Raw genomic sequence first — 17,732 nt, forward strand, 5'->3', positions numbered from 1 at the left:
TGAAATGCAACCAAAAGTGAAAGCCATAAATGATGTTTTTCCTATACAGAGATTTTCTTATACAACAAAAAACTGTCTGAAACCTATTTAAGAAGCCTTTTAAAAAACAAAAGTTTCTATTCTTCCTTTTCATTTTATTGTTGCTGCTGGGATCTTGCTCTGGCGGCAGTTTATGCTCAGATGCTATCTGGTGCTCTGGGATCCCATCATTATGCCTTAAGCTAGAAGATGATCGGGCCTTTGTGGTTCAACTAGGACTAGGATCTGGGATCTGGGAGACCCAGGTTCAAAACTCAACTCTGCCATGACCTTGCTGGATGCTCTTGGGACAGTCGCACTCTCTCAGCCTAACGCACCTCACAGGGTTGGTGTGAGGATAAAATGGAGGAGAGGAGAATGAGATAGGCCATTTTGGTTCCCTATTAGGGAGAAAAGTAGGGTATAAATAAGTGAAATAAAAGTTCCGAAGAGTACCTCGTTGTGGAAATTTCTTCCTCCAAATTATTTAACTAAAATTTTACTGTGCAATCCTGGCAAGACTTGGCACATTATGTTTATGGATAAAATCAAGGCATAGGAGGATATGTCGGAAGGGAAAGTAATGGCTGAAGAAAAAATTATCAACAACTGGCAACCTTTTATAATATACTGGAATAGAATTAAGTCTAATGAAAATTCTTAATTATGTGTAAATGCATGCTAGTAAAAGATTTATAGAAGAGTAAATGCAAAATGTTTAATCAAACTGTTTAGTTTAATAAATATGTTCTTATTCCCCCTTGGTGTTTGATGTTTATGTTTGCCGATTCCTTCTTTTGTACATTTGTATTTGTATACAATTATTACATTAAAATATTTTTAAAACACCTGGTCTTTCCATAAAGAAAGCAGGACACAGAGGATCTGAGCAAGCAACTGGGAGAACGGCTGACCTGGCCCACTCCTCTATACCCCTTCCTCTCCCTTCCTCATCAGCAACAGTGGCAGAAAGTGAGAGACCCAACCCCACACACCCCTACTGCTGAAAAGCACAAGAAAAGAAGGCAGAACAAGATGATGTCATAGGAAATAATCCATCCTGCCTATTTTATTATCTTGGTTCCTGTCTTATTTATGTCAAACAGTATGTTCCCTAGCTTCCGTTCTTTATCACTGAGAAACAGGTAGTTCATGCATACAGCTTATGTCTGCTCCTCACAGGCATAACAAGTGTGTGCAGGGTCTCTTTGTGTTGCCATGCTCTGGGTTGGGTGCAGTGCTAGTGCAGCCACAGGGGTTGGTGCGGCCACACAGAAAGCAGGATGGTCTGTGCCACTGTAAGTGAAGCTATGCCCTTCTAAGCCCATTGACATCAATGAATTTAGAAGGGTGTAGCTCTTCTTAGGATTACATTGTGTGTTGATTAATTCAAGGGGCTAAATTTCATCACTGGGACTGAGAAGCAAATACATTATTCTCCGACGGTATTTTGGTTCAGATTGGGTATTTTAACAGGGAAGGAAGCATAAAATATTGAAGACGGGCTAACAAGAATTTGAACATTTTAGTTATAAAACTGTATATTATCTCATGGTTCCAAACTTCAAAAAAGAACATTTATGTTGAGGTTGTGGTGATATACATATTTATATAAATGGAATGAATGACTGAATGAATAAGACAAGCAATTGTTCATTCAACATCCCCTAAATAAATTCTCACCTGAGAGACTGCAAGGATGATAGAAAGAATGAAGGTTGTGATCCAGTTAGTACCACAGTAGAAAACCATTAACCAAGCCAGAGCTTCCATCAAAAGGATATGACCCAGGTATAGGGAGAAAAACACAGGACTGGCTTTGAATAAATTCATATCTTCTGCTGTCTTTCTTAGGGCACGAAAATCTTCTACCAACTGGGACTGCAAAGTGAAAATGCAAGAAATTGACACAAGTCCTTTTAAGCACACTTCCAGAGCAATCCTAAACAGGTCTACTCCCAGGAAAGTGCTCTTAGGACGGCACTGTCACTTTCTCTAGATGGCATCTCCGTCTCTAGATGGCATATTCAGCCATTCCATCGTTCTTCCCCATTAATAAATAGGCTAGCAGATATTCTACTCCAGAAAAGGCTAAATGCTAACTAAAGAGAGCCTCAGTTCTTGAAGCTGGGGGTGAGGGAACATGTATATCCCCCACATTTATTGCACAATAAAAGAGGTTTTTGGAAAGGCTCCTTGTATACCCGCACCTGAAATCAATACAGGTGTGGCAGTTTATACTAATAACTTAAGGTATGGCCAAGGGTCTCTCAGTTCATCAGAGGTCTCTTATGCTTCTCTATGCTCCTCCCTAATTGGTCTCATGAGGGCAACAGGAGACAATTAAAGCCACTTAAGCATTAGCCTCTCCTCTGACAAGCGTTCCCCTTGGGAGGCAAAATACTATGCTCCACAGAGTAACAACAGGTGAATGGTTGGGCACTGGCTAGCTGTCATAAACTCAGTCAGCCACGAACAACAGGGAGCAGAAAGAGATTCCTTTATGAGTCAGCCAAGCAGTACAGAGTGCCTGAATAATTGATCCCTCGAACATCTGGGATTCAGGGGTCCTGAGTGGCATGCTGACATAGGATGGAGGGGAAAGATGCAACGAAGCAGCTCCCAGTCCAGAAACTGGAATAAATGGCTGATCGTGGAATCTCAATTAATCAGCAGACAGTCATGTGTCATTTTCTACCAGTGCAAAGAAACAAGGTCTCGTTCCAGTGGCGGGAGGAGGAGGGAGAAGAGATACAGTGAAATTTGTATGCAGCTAATTGTCAGCAAGTTGGGAACAGGATCCTTATGGGTGGAACAGGAACCCGTGAATAATTCTCTGGAAGGTTTATTCTAGTTGGTTAATCTACATGTGGCACAACTTCATCTCTTCCCACTACGTCCCTCCACATGCACACAGCCCTTGCTATCCCTATGCTCCTTTCAGAGAGAGCTCCTTTTAGAGTCTTTTGTGACACAGTAGCAGCACAGCTAACGTGGCTGAGGAAAGGGTCTCCGTCTCTCTCTGCTTTCCTCAGGTCCTTATTACACATTCAGACCCCTCCCCCACTGAACCTCGCATCTCTCCAATTTCAGCCTTGCAGGCTTCTTTTAACAGCAACTCAATTAATGGTGAAGGAGGGCATGCAAGACAATCAGGTATTAGCTAGCTGGTGTCTGCCTCGCGATTCATCCTTTTTCAGTATGCATGGCTTCTTTGAAGGAACATCAAAATTACTGCTGTTTTTCCAACAAATCCACATAGTCTGCATTTTGTTATGAGATTCATTCATATCTCTGTAACAAAGCCGCATCTATAAAGAAACCTTGATTTTGGCATTATGAGACGATAATTGTGCATTTTTAGTGAAGTACACTGACCTCAAATTCTTATTCAAAGGTAATCCCAGCCAAATTAGATCACTGGGTGCCTCACTGCTGCTGTCCTCCATTATGAGAACGGCCCTTTTTTTGCTATTTCCTGCGCTTCAGCTGATTACCGATCCTTAACAGAACCTGTCCTCTTATCCTGTGACTGCTAAGCTTACTCATGAGCCTTGGCCAAATGCTTTTTGGAAGATCAAGGACATAGTGTCTAAGAGATCACCCTTATCTATAGTTGTTGACACTCAAAAAATGCAAAGTTGTTTAGGAAACAGAATTCCCCTTGTGGACGTCTTACTAATTTTTCAGCAACAAGACTTGTTCTATTTGTTCAATAATTCTAGCTTTGCTGGTGCTTTCCACCAATTTAGCTTGGGACAGGCTAGCATGATTATTTACTGAGACCGTAATGAAAGTTTTGGAGTGCTGAGGACCAATTAGACACGACAGCAGCAAATCTAAGTGGCCAAACACACAAAGCTGCCCCAATCCTGTACAAAGAGTTACGTGTAAAATGTGTACCAATGTTGGGAGTGTGGAACCTTCTTCCACCCTGATCTCAATCCATTATGTTTCCTCAGCTACTCTCCTGCACAGCCACACGGATATGCTGCTGCCTTGTTTACCTTTGCCCTAATCCTGTGGCTAGAATTCTGCTCTCTCCTCACCTTTAAAGCTTTCAAACTTTGCTTGCTATAGACCATTTAATTATTTCCCCAAAGTCCCTACAGTCTCTTCCCTTTTCCTGCTTCCTTCATTCTTTCTAGGGATGCCAAACTTCAGGTGGGGCCTGGAGAAGCATAATAGAGCTCCCAACTATAGAGATCAGTTCCCCTACTTAGGGCTCCCAGCTCTAGGCTGGGAATTCCTGGAGATTTAGGGATGAAAACTTGGGAGGGCAAGGTTTGGGAAGGGAAGTGACCTCAGCAGGGTAAGCAACCATTTTCTCCAGGGGAACTGATTTCTGTCATCTAGAGAGCAGTTGTAATTCCAGGTGATCTTCAGTCCCCACCTGGAGGTTAGCAACCCTAGTTTCCCTGGAGAAAATGGCTGCTTTGGAGGGAGGAGTATATGGCATTATACCCCTCTGAGGTCTCTCCCCACCCTCCCCAGGCTCTACCCCTGAAATGTCTACGAATTTCCTAATGTACAGTTGGCAACCCTATCTCCTTCCCACCCCACCCAACTGCCAACCTACCTTTATCTGCCCCTCTGTTTTAAGCTTCCCCACCCCCGATAGCCTCTACCAGGAAAACTGTGGTCCAGTGTGTGGTGCAGCCACTGGGCCGGGCCCCCTTGCACGGTAGGGTACCCTCAAAGACTTATGGACAGTTTTCCCTGTATCCTCTTCTCCATACTATTTCCTCTTTCCTTCCCCCTGGCAACCCCCTTGGGAAATAGTATATAGATGTATGCAAGAATGTAGCAGGCAGTCTAACAGCTAATTCACAGGGAAAGTAGCTGCTACTCACATTCTTGTCTCGGTCTTGACTGGGTTCTTCTGAGGCAAGCTCTCCAATCAACAATGGTTTAAGAAATTTCCGCACAAAGTTGAGGTCAGGGTGAAAGGCTTGGAATGCATCCTAGAATGAAGAATCAGAACATCGCAGTTATCAACTCTTCCCCAATGAACACACATGTGCTCTTTGAAATTTGTCACATTCATCTCCTCCTCTGATTCTCTACTCTCCTTCCATGTGAGTTGGTATAGCATACTGGCTAAAATAATGTGCTGTGTTTCCAGTTTGATTTTTGCCTCTGCAATTAACTCCCCAAGTGGCCTTAGGGAAGCTACTCTCTCTCTCTCTCTCAATCTCAGCTGCCCCTACTGGACTACCTGTTGCAAGGATTACAGTAAGATAATTTTATATGAGGTGGTTTAAAAATGCCAAGTACTATACATCAGTAATGTTCTTTCCCACTTAATATCAGGGATGATTTACATCAATCTGAAAAACAGAGTTGAAGGAGGATTGTGAGAATTGGATTTGATCTGTGATTAAGCAATGACTTAGCTGCTTCAGTAAAGAGCCTGAGTTCAGATTGTTCACTTGCTCAGAAAAAGTCCCCTGAATTATATAAATTGCAATCACCTTAAAAGGCGGTGATATGATCTGCCAATTCCAGCAGTTGACTAACAGCACTGTCCTTGTTGCACACCTCTGGTTTTAAACATCCAGATCCCAAGAATTAAGAAAAATCAGTTCTGCAAATGAAGTGTACCGCATGAGGAATCTGAATTAATGGAATAATCATGGTCAGATTTGCATCCATGTTTATGTTGCCTATACGTATCCAGAATGTAGCAGGCTGCTAATTCTCATATCTGGCATCAAATTGGATCAATTATTCCCTGGCATGGGTGATACCATCATCCAATCAAGAAGCTGTTTTATTCTTCATCTGTTAATTTAATCAAAAGTTAACATCTTGATGGTGCTATCCAACATATCAAATTGCACATTTTTGCAAATAACACACTGGGCAGCACTACTTGCTGCACTGAATTTCAAGCAGGATTGTCACATTTTGATGTTTCATTTGCCACCCGAAGGGAGCTAATTCACACACGTATCACATGTAAGTGTTAACCTACATCAGGGACTGGCCAGAATCTGGAATAACTGGGAGAGCTGCTATATAACTGAGAACCATAGCACAGAGCAATCGTTATGCAAAAGCCAGAAACCCTGAAGGTGCAGGGAATGTTTTATTGCTACATTGATTCTAGACGTGTTGCTCCTCTCGTGAAATGATGAAGTTGCGAACACAACAAATATGTGATATATCTATACGTACAGAAACTATACCATTAAAATAAGTTAGCTGCAGAATTACCAGAAATATAACATAATGCCATATAATGCCATTCATGTCACACTGACCTAGTCAACCCTTTCCTTTCCTTTAATGGTTTAGCTTTACTGGCCAAAGCTTTAAGCCTAACCACACTATTTTAATATATATATACATTTTAAATATATATGACCAAGCTAAACTTAACAAAGCCAACCTGTAGCCAAGGCTTTCAGAAAATACATAATGAAACAAACTAATATGATGCATGCCACTGCAGGAAGGAAAGAAACAAGCAATACTACCATTTATAAATTCCCCAAATATTTACAGGCATTAATGGTATAAATCCCCAGCCCTAGAAATATTATATGCAGATGTACAGAGCCATACATTGAAAATTCCCATGGCCAAATAGTGAGTGGGAGGCAAAATCTCTCGTCCATGTAGATGGGAATAAATACTATTGAATATAGAGGATCTTTGAGGGGCTGTGGAAGAGCCTTTGCTTTGCATGCAGAAGGTCCCAAATCCAATCCTCGGCATCTCCAGTTTTTTAAAAAAAGACCAAGTGATATGAAAGACCTCTACCTGAGACCCTGGAGAGCTACTCAAAGTCTGAGTAGACAATACTGACTGTGATGGACTGATGGTCCAATCCAGTATAAGACAGCTTCCTGTGTATACACCTGAGTGTTCAAATGATCAGGCTGTACATCTGTTCCCTAGGACTGATCTAATCCAAAACTGTCTTGACTGCTTTGCTGATCAAAATGGAAGGAAGCAGAAATCTATGACAGGGAAACTGGCTTCAGTATGGGGGTGGGGGAAGGCTGGAACAGGGTGCAGGAAGAAATAGACAAGCTACAAACAGACTAGAGGAAAAGCACCAAAGGAATGATCTGGAGACCAGAGTAGCAATGACAGTGGTTTAGGAGACATGTAATTTTAAAACTATATTTTAATATGAGGGAAGGTTTGCAGTGGTCGTGGCATCTGCAACAGATGCCCTCTGTTCCCTTCTTTCCTCAAACAGGAGCAAGAAACACCTTTTCTACTGATGCTTACTAGTCCCAAAATTTCTGGAATTCTTTTTCTCAGTGGGCCACTGTATAGACCAGTTTGCAGACAAGGAGGAGTCAATCTACACCTTCCTTATATGGAGAAATTGCCCTGGTGTCAACTCTGGTTAGTGTACACCTCTGATGTGGAGAAGACAGACCAGGGTCTTCACCACCAGAGTTAGCTTTGCTTTCTAAGACAGATCTGCCACAAATACATAAACTGTGCCACTTTGTTCACAGTTAGTGGTCCTTTTTTCCTTTTCTGCCATTCTACTTCATCTATGATTGATTTATTTGAAACACATGAACAATTTCACAAACTGAGGATCTTTGGTTCTTGTAGGTTATCCAGGCTGTGTAACCGTGGTCTTGGAATTTACACAGCCTGGATAACCTACAAGAACCAATGAACTCTGACCGTGAAAGCCTTCGACAATATTCTGAGGATCTTTGTTCACTACCGCATTCTGATCATGACTTAACAGAAAATTGTAAACATGGCTTAAATTTGTATGTGTGAATTATGATATGGGGAAGAGTTCAGGGCACAAGGCTTAATTTGCAGAAAGGAGAGGGGCTGATAACAGTATGAACCAGACAGTATAAGCCATATGGCATAGTGGTTAGATTTGTGTTCAAACCCCACCTATAAAACTCCCTGGATGACTTTAGAACAGTTATCTCTCAGCCTAATCTACCTCAAAAAGTTGTTGTACAGATAGAATGGGGAAGGGACAGCAATGTATAACTACTTTGATCCAAATGTCACCCAGAGCCAGCTTGTTTTTTTATATAGTATGTTTAATATTGATAATTCTCTTTTAAAATATTTTTATTTTTCAAACAAAACATACAGGCATACAGATCAAATTATTACATTGTATTGGAACTTACTTGTTTCCAATTATTACCTTTTTTGAGTTTCAGGGCGAAAATGCATGGTTGCTTTATCCTTCTTTAATCTCTGTTTCAGCCAGGATTCAGCCTGGATCGAACGCATGCGTTTCGCTTAATGTGCGTTCCATCCTGGCTAAAACAGGGATTAAAGGAGGATAAAGTGACCATGCGTTTTTGCCCACAGTTTTTTATGTTCTGATTATATGTGCATAACTGACAATGCATTTCTTACTTAAATTCTTACATTCTATTATTTTTATTGGTTAACAGCTGTATAGTCAAGTAATACATCCCAGTTTTCATAGGACTCAAAGATTGATCTGTTTGTGGTGCACTGAAGATGTTAATTTAGCCTTAGTTGCATATTCTGTGACTTTGTCCATTCATTATTGATAATTCTTATGTCATTGTTTTGATTATTTTATTGTACCGGGCTTACTTTGTGAACTGCCTTGAGCAGGTCACTGGAGAGGTGGCATATAAGTGTGCTATCTATATCTGTAAGTATGGTGAGGTGGCATATAAGTTTTTATATATAACATAATTATATGCCAGGTCTCCATATATATTCCTTCTTTACTTGTTATTCACAGACCGGCAACTAAATGTTTCAACTGCCTACAAGAAAAATTGTGTTTAAGGTAATGTTTGGGTTGATGTAAAGTTCTGCTGCAGAGCTTGCTGTGCTCATTCTCCTTCACATGTATCAGCTGCAGTCATCAATTGATGAAATTGTGCAAACCAGCCCTGCCTTATGATTCAGCGAAACTGGGAAAAATCAGCATCGTCTTTGCAAGACCCTAAGAATTTGTATCTCAAAGCCTCCCTACTCTTCTATTAGACAACCTGCTGGCTTCCCAATAACCATGAGCTGTTAAATCTGCTTGCGAAAAGATAACTTCAGAGTGCACCAAGACAGTGCTCATTTATGAGTTTGTGAAGTGTATCCAGCCTCCATAGTGCTGAAAGGAGAAGCTTTTCTCCCTCTCATAATACTAGAACGTGGGGTCATCTGCTGAAGCTGGAGGGTGTGAGATTCAAAACTGATAAAAGGAAGTATTTCTTCACACAACACATACTTAAATTGTGGAACTCCCTGCCCCAGGATGTGGTGATGGCTGCCAACTGCCAGCTCTCCTTCCCTGGAGGTTTTTAAGAAGAGGTTAGATGGCCATCTGTCAGCAATGCTGATACTGTGACCTTAGGCAGATGATGAGAGGGAGGGCACCGTGGCCATCCTCTGGCCACTAGGGGTGTGGAGGAGGGAGGTAGTTGTGAATTTCCTGCATTGTGCAGGGGGTTGGACTTGATATCCCTGGTGATCCCTTCCAACTCTATGATTCTATGAACTTGGAAGGCTTTAAGAGGGGAGTGGACATGTTCATGGAGGAGAGGGGTATTCATGGCTACTAGTTAAAATGGGTACTAGTAATGATGCATACCTATTCTCTCCAGGATCAGAGGAGCATGCCGAATATATTAGGTGCTGTGGAACACAGGCAGGATGGTGCTGCTACAGTTGTCTTGTTTGGGGGCTCCCTAGAGGCACCTAGTTGGCCACTGTGTTGACTGCTGGACTTGATGGGCCTTGGTCTGATCCAGCATGGCTGTTCTTAGAAGTCAAGCTTGTACAGGTCCCAATCTCTCGGGCCCTACTGAAGGATCAGAGTACAATGAAGACTGCATAGCTGGATTCCTATTGTCACTGCAGAAGAACTGAGGTGAAATACATAAAGGTACCTGCTTTTCCCCCAGGGACATCTTCAACTGCTGTACAGGACAGTAACATACCAGGAATGTGGACAACTGTTGTGCAAGTGTACCATTCATGGTGTTCCACAAGGTTGTTTATATTTTACATTGCACTCTGTTAATGGTGTAGTGTCAGACTAGTATCTGTGAAACTGAGGTTTGAATCCCTACTTCGCCACAGAAGCTCATGTGGGGACCATGGGCTAGCCGGTCTCGCACAGCTTAGCCTACCTCACCAACCTGAGGATAAAATGGAGGCAAGGAATACAATGTTGTAAGCCACTTGGAGGAAAGTGGCATATAACTATACAAATAAATAATGCTTAGAGATTACCCTACAATATCTTCACAGGGCAGCAAGAGGATGCACATTAAGTTGAGTTATCAAGCCTTCAGTCTGTGTAGAGGACAGCCTTTCATATGTTAAGAACAGTAGCCAGCTGAACAAGGGAGATTCTTCCTGTGTCAATGAGCAACGGACAAAACTCCTACAGGGAAGCTAGTTAATTTTCCAACAAGGCTGGGGGCGGGGGCGCAGAGGTAATGATGTTTTAAAGGAGAAAGCCTTTCCTTCGTAGCGAAACTGGGAGAAAAAGAAAGCCTTGGTTTAAGAGTGGGAAGGCTTTAGGAAGAAGTGAGACTTGATATGGAATTGCCAGAAACGGGTGGAAAAGAAGGTCAAGATGTAATGTAGTCAGGCTGAAAAACAAATATCTTCATTAAAAGACCTAGAATTAAAAGAGGATGAAACAGGGTGGGTGATTTTTAAGACTCTGCTTCAATAAGCATCATAGAGGGGTACATTTTAGACAAAGAGGAAGAGGATTGCATTTATTGCTCACAGTTTTCACTCAACTATGCGCTTTTCACTTTCACTGAAAGTGCCGTCAAGTCACAGCCAACTTATGGTGACCTCTAATGGGGTTTTCAAGGCAAGAGACCAACAGAGGTGGCTTGCCACTGCCTTCCTCTGCGTAGCGCCCTTGGTATCCCTTGGCGGTCTCCCGTTCAAGTATTAACCAGGGCATAAGCAATTAGGGCTCAGTAAACCTAAGGGAACCCCTCCATTTGCAGGAATAGCTCCCATGGTTAAAGAATTGGAGGGGAAGTTCCCTCAAAAACCTTACCTGTGATATCTGTGTACATGCAGATAATTCACAGTGGGTAGCCGTGTTAGTCTGTTTGCAGTAGTCAAAAAGGGCAAGAGTCCAGTAGCACCTTAAAGACTAACAAAAATATTTTCGGGTAGGGTATGAGCTTTCGTGAGCCACAGCTCACTTCTTCAGGTCTGAAGAAGTGAGCTGTGGCTCACGAAAGCTCATCCCCTACCCGAAAATATTTTTCACAGTGGGCAGCCGTGTTAGTCTGTTTGCAGTAGTCAAAAAGGGCAAGAGTCCAGTGGCACCTTAAAGACTAACAAAAATATTTTCTGGTAGGGTTTGAGCTTTTGTGAGCCACAGCTCACTTCTTCAGGTCTGAAGAAGTGAGCTGTGGCTCACGAAAGCTCATCCCCTACCCGAAAATATTTTTCACAGTGGGCAGCCGTGTTAGTCTGTTTGCAGTAGTCAAAAAGGGCAAGAGTCCAGTGGCACCTTAAAGACTAACAAAAATATTTTCTGGTAGGGTTTGAGCTTTTGTGAGCCACAGCTCACTTCTTCAGGTCTGAAGAAGTGAGCTGTGGCTCACGAAAGCTCATCCCCTACCCGAAAATATTTTTCACAGTGGGCAGCCGTGTTAGTCTGTTTGCAGTAGTCAAAAAGGGCAAGAGTCCAGTGGCACCTTAAAGACTAACAAAAATATTTTCTGGTAGGGTTTGAGCTTTTGTGAGCCACAGCTCACTTCTTCAGGTCTGAAGAAGTGAGCTGTGGCTCACGAAAGCTCATCCCCTACCCGAAAATATTTTTCACAGTGGGCAGCCGTGTTAGTCTGTTTGCAGTAGTCAAAAAGGGCAAGAGTCCAGTGGCACCTTAAAGACTAACAAAAATATTTTCTGGTAGGGTATGAGCTCACGAAAGCTCATACCCTACCAGAAAATATTTTTGTTAGTCTTTAAGGTGCTACTGGACTCTTGCCATTTTTGACTAGAAAATATTTTTGTTAGTCTTTAAGGTGCTACTGGACTCTTGCCCTTTTTGTGTACATGCAGTTTGCCACCCCCTGCTGCATTTTCAGGCCCGCCTCTTACTTCCACTGCTAACAAAGCAAGCCTTGAGCATGCAAGGCTATTCCTTACATGTGTGGCCACAGGCTGCCATGCCTAGTGTGCCCCTTAGGGTTGAGAGAAAGATACTCCTTGCTGCTAGCAAGCTGCTGTTTACCCCCTCCATCCCAACTCCCTGGGCATCTTGCCCCCTTCCTTCACACTGCTAGCAACAGCCATCGCCTGTTCTCTGGGCCTTTCTTGGCAGTTGGTTCTCTTCATCCTTCCTTTACCTCCCTTTTTTTTTTTCTTGAATAGCAGACATCTGCGCACCAGGGTAGTATTAGGAGGCGGGAAATACCGAGTTCTTCGTGAAGTAAAACTCATTTATAACCAGCATCGCTTTATAGTTTGACCTGCCTTTACAGGGTACCAAAGAGGGGGCTCCGTTTATTTTATTCTCTCACAGTTAGGGGAATACAGGATTAGCAGCTGTTCCTTCTACTTGAAAGGCATGCTAGGTTTGAAAATGTGGCGCCTTCTTGCTTTAATCCCCGATCGGTTTTACTTTCTAGGGTCATTTATTTCGAAAGCACAGCCGCCTCAGAGAATGCCTCCCCTCAGAGTTGCCCCCTCCGGTTTCTTCCACAATGTTGCTTCGGCAACCCTCACAGGGACATCAGAACAAAGACAAACAGGATCACTTTTGTGTTCAAAGGTGAAAACCAAATCACTGTTTCAATCTGCTGGTGCCCAATGGCGGGAGACCCTGGGCCAGTCCCTCTCAATAAATCATCAGCCCAAGCTTTTCCCAAAAAGAACGGCGGTGACTTGCTCCCGTCGGCTGCAATGTACGGTCCTGACCCATCTGAGAAGGCGTACATCTTGTGAACAATACAGAGCGTGGCACTTCAAGGATAATGGCCAGAAGTAACCCCAGAGCCAACAGGCAGATTGTCAAAGCAGATTGCTGGGAAGCCTAGTATGATGGATTCCTTCTCTCTCTCTCACACACACAAACACAGTGAAGAAGCTCCTGCAAGGCTTTAAAGGAGCCAAGATTCAGGGTGAATTCACCTCTTCTCTTCCTCTGCACCCGCTTTCGGCTTACAGTATTCACAGAGACGTCACCCAAATTACCAGTAACTTAACTTACTAGAGTACGTGCATCTATATCACTGGTTCCCAACCAGGGGTCCGTGGACCCCCAGGGGTCCGCGAGAACTAAACTAAGGTCCGCGAAACAAAGTTATAAACCCATAATAAATTAATATTTTCAATTAAAAGTTCTCTATTATAAAAATATATATTTAAATATTATTCTAAGCTTAATGTTTAACTAACAGTTATGATTAAAGTTTATTTTCAAATTCCCGGAATTTTTATTTTGAACCTTGGGGTCCCTGCACCGAACAAAAAAGTCCTAGTGGTCCCTGGTCAAAAAAAGGTTGGGAACCACTGATCTATATGCATGTACAAGACACAGAACGCCAGATGTGTAACAAAATTATGGACCATGAAACATAACACGAACCCACCCTCAGTCCTAAAAGTCTACTGTGGGCGCCAACTTTTAGACTTGAGAACCTGCAAATCAGTGATGGCCAGGGCGACCGTGTGCGACAGCAACAGGCACACTAGGCAATGCAGCCTATGGTCACACACGTAAGGAATAGCTTTGCACACTCAAGGCTATCATTTGTACCAGCGTTCAATGCTAAGCCACAGCCCCAGATCACATAGGCGACAACAAGAAGGGAGTGCCTCTGACCACATGTAGAAGTTGTTTTCTGTTGCTCCAGAAGGCCAGACCAGAACCAACGGGTGGAAATTAAATCAAAAGAGTTTCAGTGTAGACATTAGGAAGCATTTTCTAACAGTCAGAGCGGTTCCTCAGTGGAACAGGCTTCCTCGGGAGGCGGTCAGCTCTCCTTCCCTGGAGGTTTTTAAGAAGAGGCTAGATGGCCATCTGTCAGCCGTGCCGATTCTATGACCGGAGGCAGATCATGAGAGGGAGGGCACCTTGGCCACCTTCTGGGCATGGAGCAGGGGTCACTGGGGGTGTGGGGGGGGAGGTCGTTTGGAATTTCCTGCATTGGGCCGGGGGTTGGACTAGATGACCCTGGCGGTCCCTTCCAAGTCTATGAGTCTAAGGCCTTCCCCTCTCCACTGCACACTCCCAGCGCCGCCATCGGCCCCTGACCCGGCTATATCGGGAGCGAGAGGCCGGGCTTCCCCTCCCTGGAAAGCTTCTGCAAAGAAGATTCCCTTCGCAGGTTCGTGCCTTGCGGGGACAGCTTAGCCTGCGCTTTGGCCGCTCTCCTGGAGCCTGTGGTTTCGCAAACCGCAGACACTGGTTTTGCAAACCGCAGACACGGGTTTTGCAGCGTCGACTGCCCCGGGTTTGCTCCTTTCGGCTGCAGCTTCCCCCCTCCCCACCCTTTGCTACAACCGAAACGGGAGCTCAGCGCGGAGAGAGGGGCAGCCCTTCGCTGCAGAAGCAGCAGCAGCTGCCGGGGCGAAAAGAAAACCCGATCGCCTCCCCCCCCAGTCAAAACCGGCGCCTCTTTGAAGATCGGGGTGGTGGTGGCGAGAAATTGTGGCATCGGCCTGTGTCTATCTCTCCTGAAGAAGTGAGCTGTGGCTCGCGAAAGCTCACACCCTACCCGAAAATATTTGTGTTAGTCTTGAAGGTGCTACTGGACTCTGGCCCTTTTTGACTACTGCAAACAGACCAACACGGCTACCCACTGTGAATTATCTTTAAGAGAATTGTAAGACACTTGTGTGTGTGTGTGTAAAGTGCCATCAAGTCACAACTGACTTATGGCGACCCCTTTTGGGGTTTTCATGGCAAGAGACTAACAGAGGTGGGTTGCCTCTGCACAGCAACCCTGGTCTTCCTTGGTGGTCTCCCATCCAAATACTAACCAGGGCTGACCCTGCTTAGCTTCTGAGATCCGACGAGATCAGGCTAGCCTGGGCCATCCAGGTCAGGAAGACACTTGTAAATAAGAATATACGGGAGAGGGAGCAGCGGGTTGGATGCGTTTTGAAGTCGCGCATCCGGCTGGGATAAAGAGACGTGCAACTTAAGCGTGGAGGCGTCATTGAACAGGCATAACAGAAAGGCTTACGGGCACAGCTTTCCCTCGACACCCCCCCTTTCTTGCAAGGGCCACCGCATCGAGACCCCAGGGAGCTGCCTTTGGATCCAGCCCTCCTCGCAAAGCGCGACTACAAAGCACCGCACCAAAGCCAAAGGGGGGTCTCCTCCCACCCACGCGCCCCTTCTTTGCAAAAGCAGGGGATGGAAATAACGGGCCCCGGCGGAAAAAAGGCAGCCAGCCGCCCCTCCCGAGCAGCGGCAGCAGCAGCAGCCCGGCCGCCTTACCGTGGCGTCTTCGCCGGCATAGTGTCCGATGACGCGCTGGCCGCCCGGGTGCCGCCGGACCCACCGGCTGATGTCGTACACCTTCCGCTCGACCACCAGCCACTTGTCGGCGCGCAGGGTGTGCTTCTGGACCTCCTCCCAGGTGTAGGAGGGCAGCGGCGCCCCCCGCTCGCCGCCGCCGCTCTCCTCGCCTTGCTCGCCGCCTTTCCCCATGAGCCACCCGCGCTCCTTTGTCCGCCTCGGGCTGTCCCCGCAGGGGAAGAGCTGCACGGAGAGCGCGTCCCCTTGCCGGCTTAATTCATCAAGAGGCGCGCATGCATGCATGCATGCATGCATGCATACACACACACGCGGTCTCTTTGTCTCCCCTTCGGTGGCCTGCAGGAGCTTGTGCAGTCCCCCCCCCTCCCCGGCTCCGCTACCTACTAGGAGGTCCCACCCACCCACCTACCCACGCACCCCCCGCCGTTATACAGACGGACTTTTCCCTCTCGGGTAATCCCTGCACCAGCTTTTGGGAGGGGGGGGGGCTCAAGCGGGCCTCGCTGGTTCCCTCCCTCCCTCCCTCCCGTCCTTAGCATCCCACTCCATGAATCGCAGATGAGGTTTCCACTGTAATCAGCAGAGCTCCTCGGCCAATCCCCGCCGTCCCCCGACGACACCGGGCTCCGCCATTGGCTGCCGCGGATCTTTCGAAGGAAAAGCCAGCTGACTTCCAGCGTCAACTTGAAGAAGCCCGGAGGAGCTGGGGGTCGAGCCCCCCCCCATGTGACTGGATGGTCAGTTAGCTCCCCTTCCAAATGTAACTTGGCCATTTATTCATCGGAGGTTTTGCCTTGGATTTGCCACTCTCTAGAGCACTGGTTCCCAACCTGGGGTCCGCGAGAACTAAATTAAGGTCCGCGAAACAAAGTTATAAACCCATAATAAATTAATATTTTCAATTAAAAGTTCTCTATTATAAAATATATACATTCAAATATTATTCTAAGTTTAATGTTTAACTAACAGTGATGATTAAAGTTTATTTTCCAATTCTCGGAGTTTTTATTTTGAACCTTGGGGTCCCTGCACCGAACAAAAAAGTCCTAGTGGTCCCTGGTCAAAAAAAGGTTGGGAACCACTGCTCTAGATCTTGGCTTCCCAACCTTTTTTTGGCCATGCCCCACCTAAGCATCTCTAAAATCCTGATGCCCCCCACCCGACATATAATTCTTATTATTCAAAAAGTGAACTCCTATTCACGGGGAGGAAGTCTTAAAAGGCCATTTACCTGGTCTACACCAGCTTTCAAACTGCCCCCTGTGGGGCCTGTGCCCCACGTTGGGAACCACTGCTCTAGATGCACATTTTCCCGATCTAAATTCTCAAAACTCTGCACGGGGGCTTATTGTTAAGTTCTGAGAATCTGGATGGGGAAAATGTGCGTCTAGAGAGTGGCAAATCCAAGGCAAAACCTCCCCTGAAGAAATGGCCAAGGGGATAGTTCTCGCTGTCACGAGGAACTGATACCCGTTTACAGTTGTGGCCATCCCTTCTTTTTTGATTTGCAGTTGGCATAAAAAGAAATCATATTTTGGTCACATTATGAGAATCATAGAGTGGGAAGGGACCACCAGGGTCATCTAATCGAACCCCCTGCACAATGCAAGACATTTACAACTGTCCTCCCCCCACACACCCCAGTGACCCCCACTACATGCCCAGAAGATGACCAAGATGCCCCTCCCTCTCATCATCTGCTTAAGGTTATAGAATCGGCATTGCTGACAGATGGCCATTTAACCTCTTCTTAAAAAAGACAAGAGTCACTGGAAAAGACAGTCATCAGGGCCGGTGCCAGTCATTTTTGTGCCCTAGGCAAAGCTAACTACTTGTGCCCCCACCCCTGTTGCTAACCAATTTTCAAAAATATGTCTTGTAGAAAAAAATAAAAGCACAACACTTTTTTATAAGATGTTACAATGAATTGTATTCCATAGCACTGTTGTGGTACTTATCTTAAAATAAAAAATATATAAATTGTCAGTGGCATTTTTTTCAAGAAACTAATCTGTTTAAAACTGTGCCCCTTAGGCCAGTTCTGTGCCCCTCTGAGGTTTGCGCCCTAGGCGACCACCTAGTTCGCCTAATGGTAGCACCAGCCCTGTCAGTCATGCTAGGAAAAGTGGAGGGCAGCAGGAAAAGAAGAAGACCCAACAAGAGATGGATTGACTCAATAAAGGAAGCTACAGCCCTCAATTTGCAAGATCTGAGCAAGGCTGTCAAAGATCGGACATTTTGGAGGACT

At 45.1% G+C, this 17,732-nt stretch overlaps 1 protein-coding gene across 1 annotated transcript in view; it reads right to left on the reverse strand.

Annotated features, from left to right (window-relative positions):
• The window catches only part of LOC130478760 (acyl-CoA 6-desaturase-like), a 42,316-nt gene extending 26,661 nt beyond the window's left edge, over window positions 1-15,655 (reverse strand). Inside the window, exons 1-3 of the mRNA XM_056850967.1 lie at window positions 15,443-15,655; window positions 4,872-4,982; window positions 1,702-1,899 (exon numbers count right to left, since the gene is read on the reverse strand). Of these exons, the coding sequence (XP_056706945.1) occupies window positions 1,702-1,899; window positions 4,872-4,982; window positions 15,443-15,655 (522 nt within the window). The remainder of the gene's footprint in view (window positions 1-1,701; window positions 1,900-4,871; window positions 4,983-15,442) is intronic.
• Between the last annotated feature and the right edge of the window lie 2,077 nt (window positions 15,656-17,732).

The sequence above is a fragment of the Euleptes europaea genome, chromosome 6 (genome assembly GCF_029931775.1).
Source record: "Euleptes europaea isolate rEulEur1 chromosome 6, rEulEur1.hap1, whole genome shotgun sequence".
NCBI lineage: Eukaryota > Metazoa > Chordata > Lepidosauria > Squamata > Sphaerodactylidae > Euleptes > Euleptes europaea.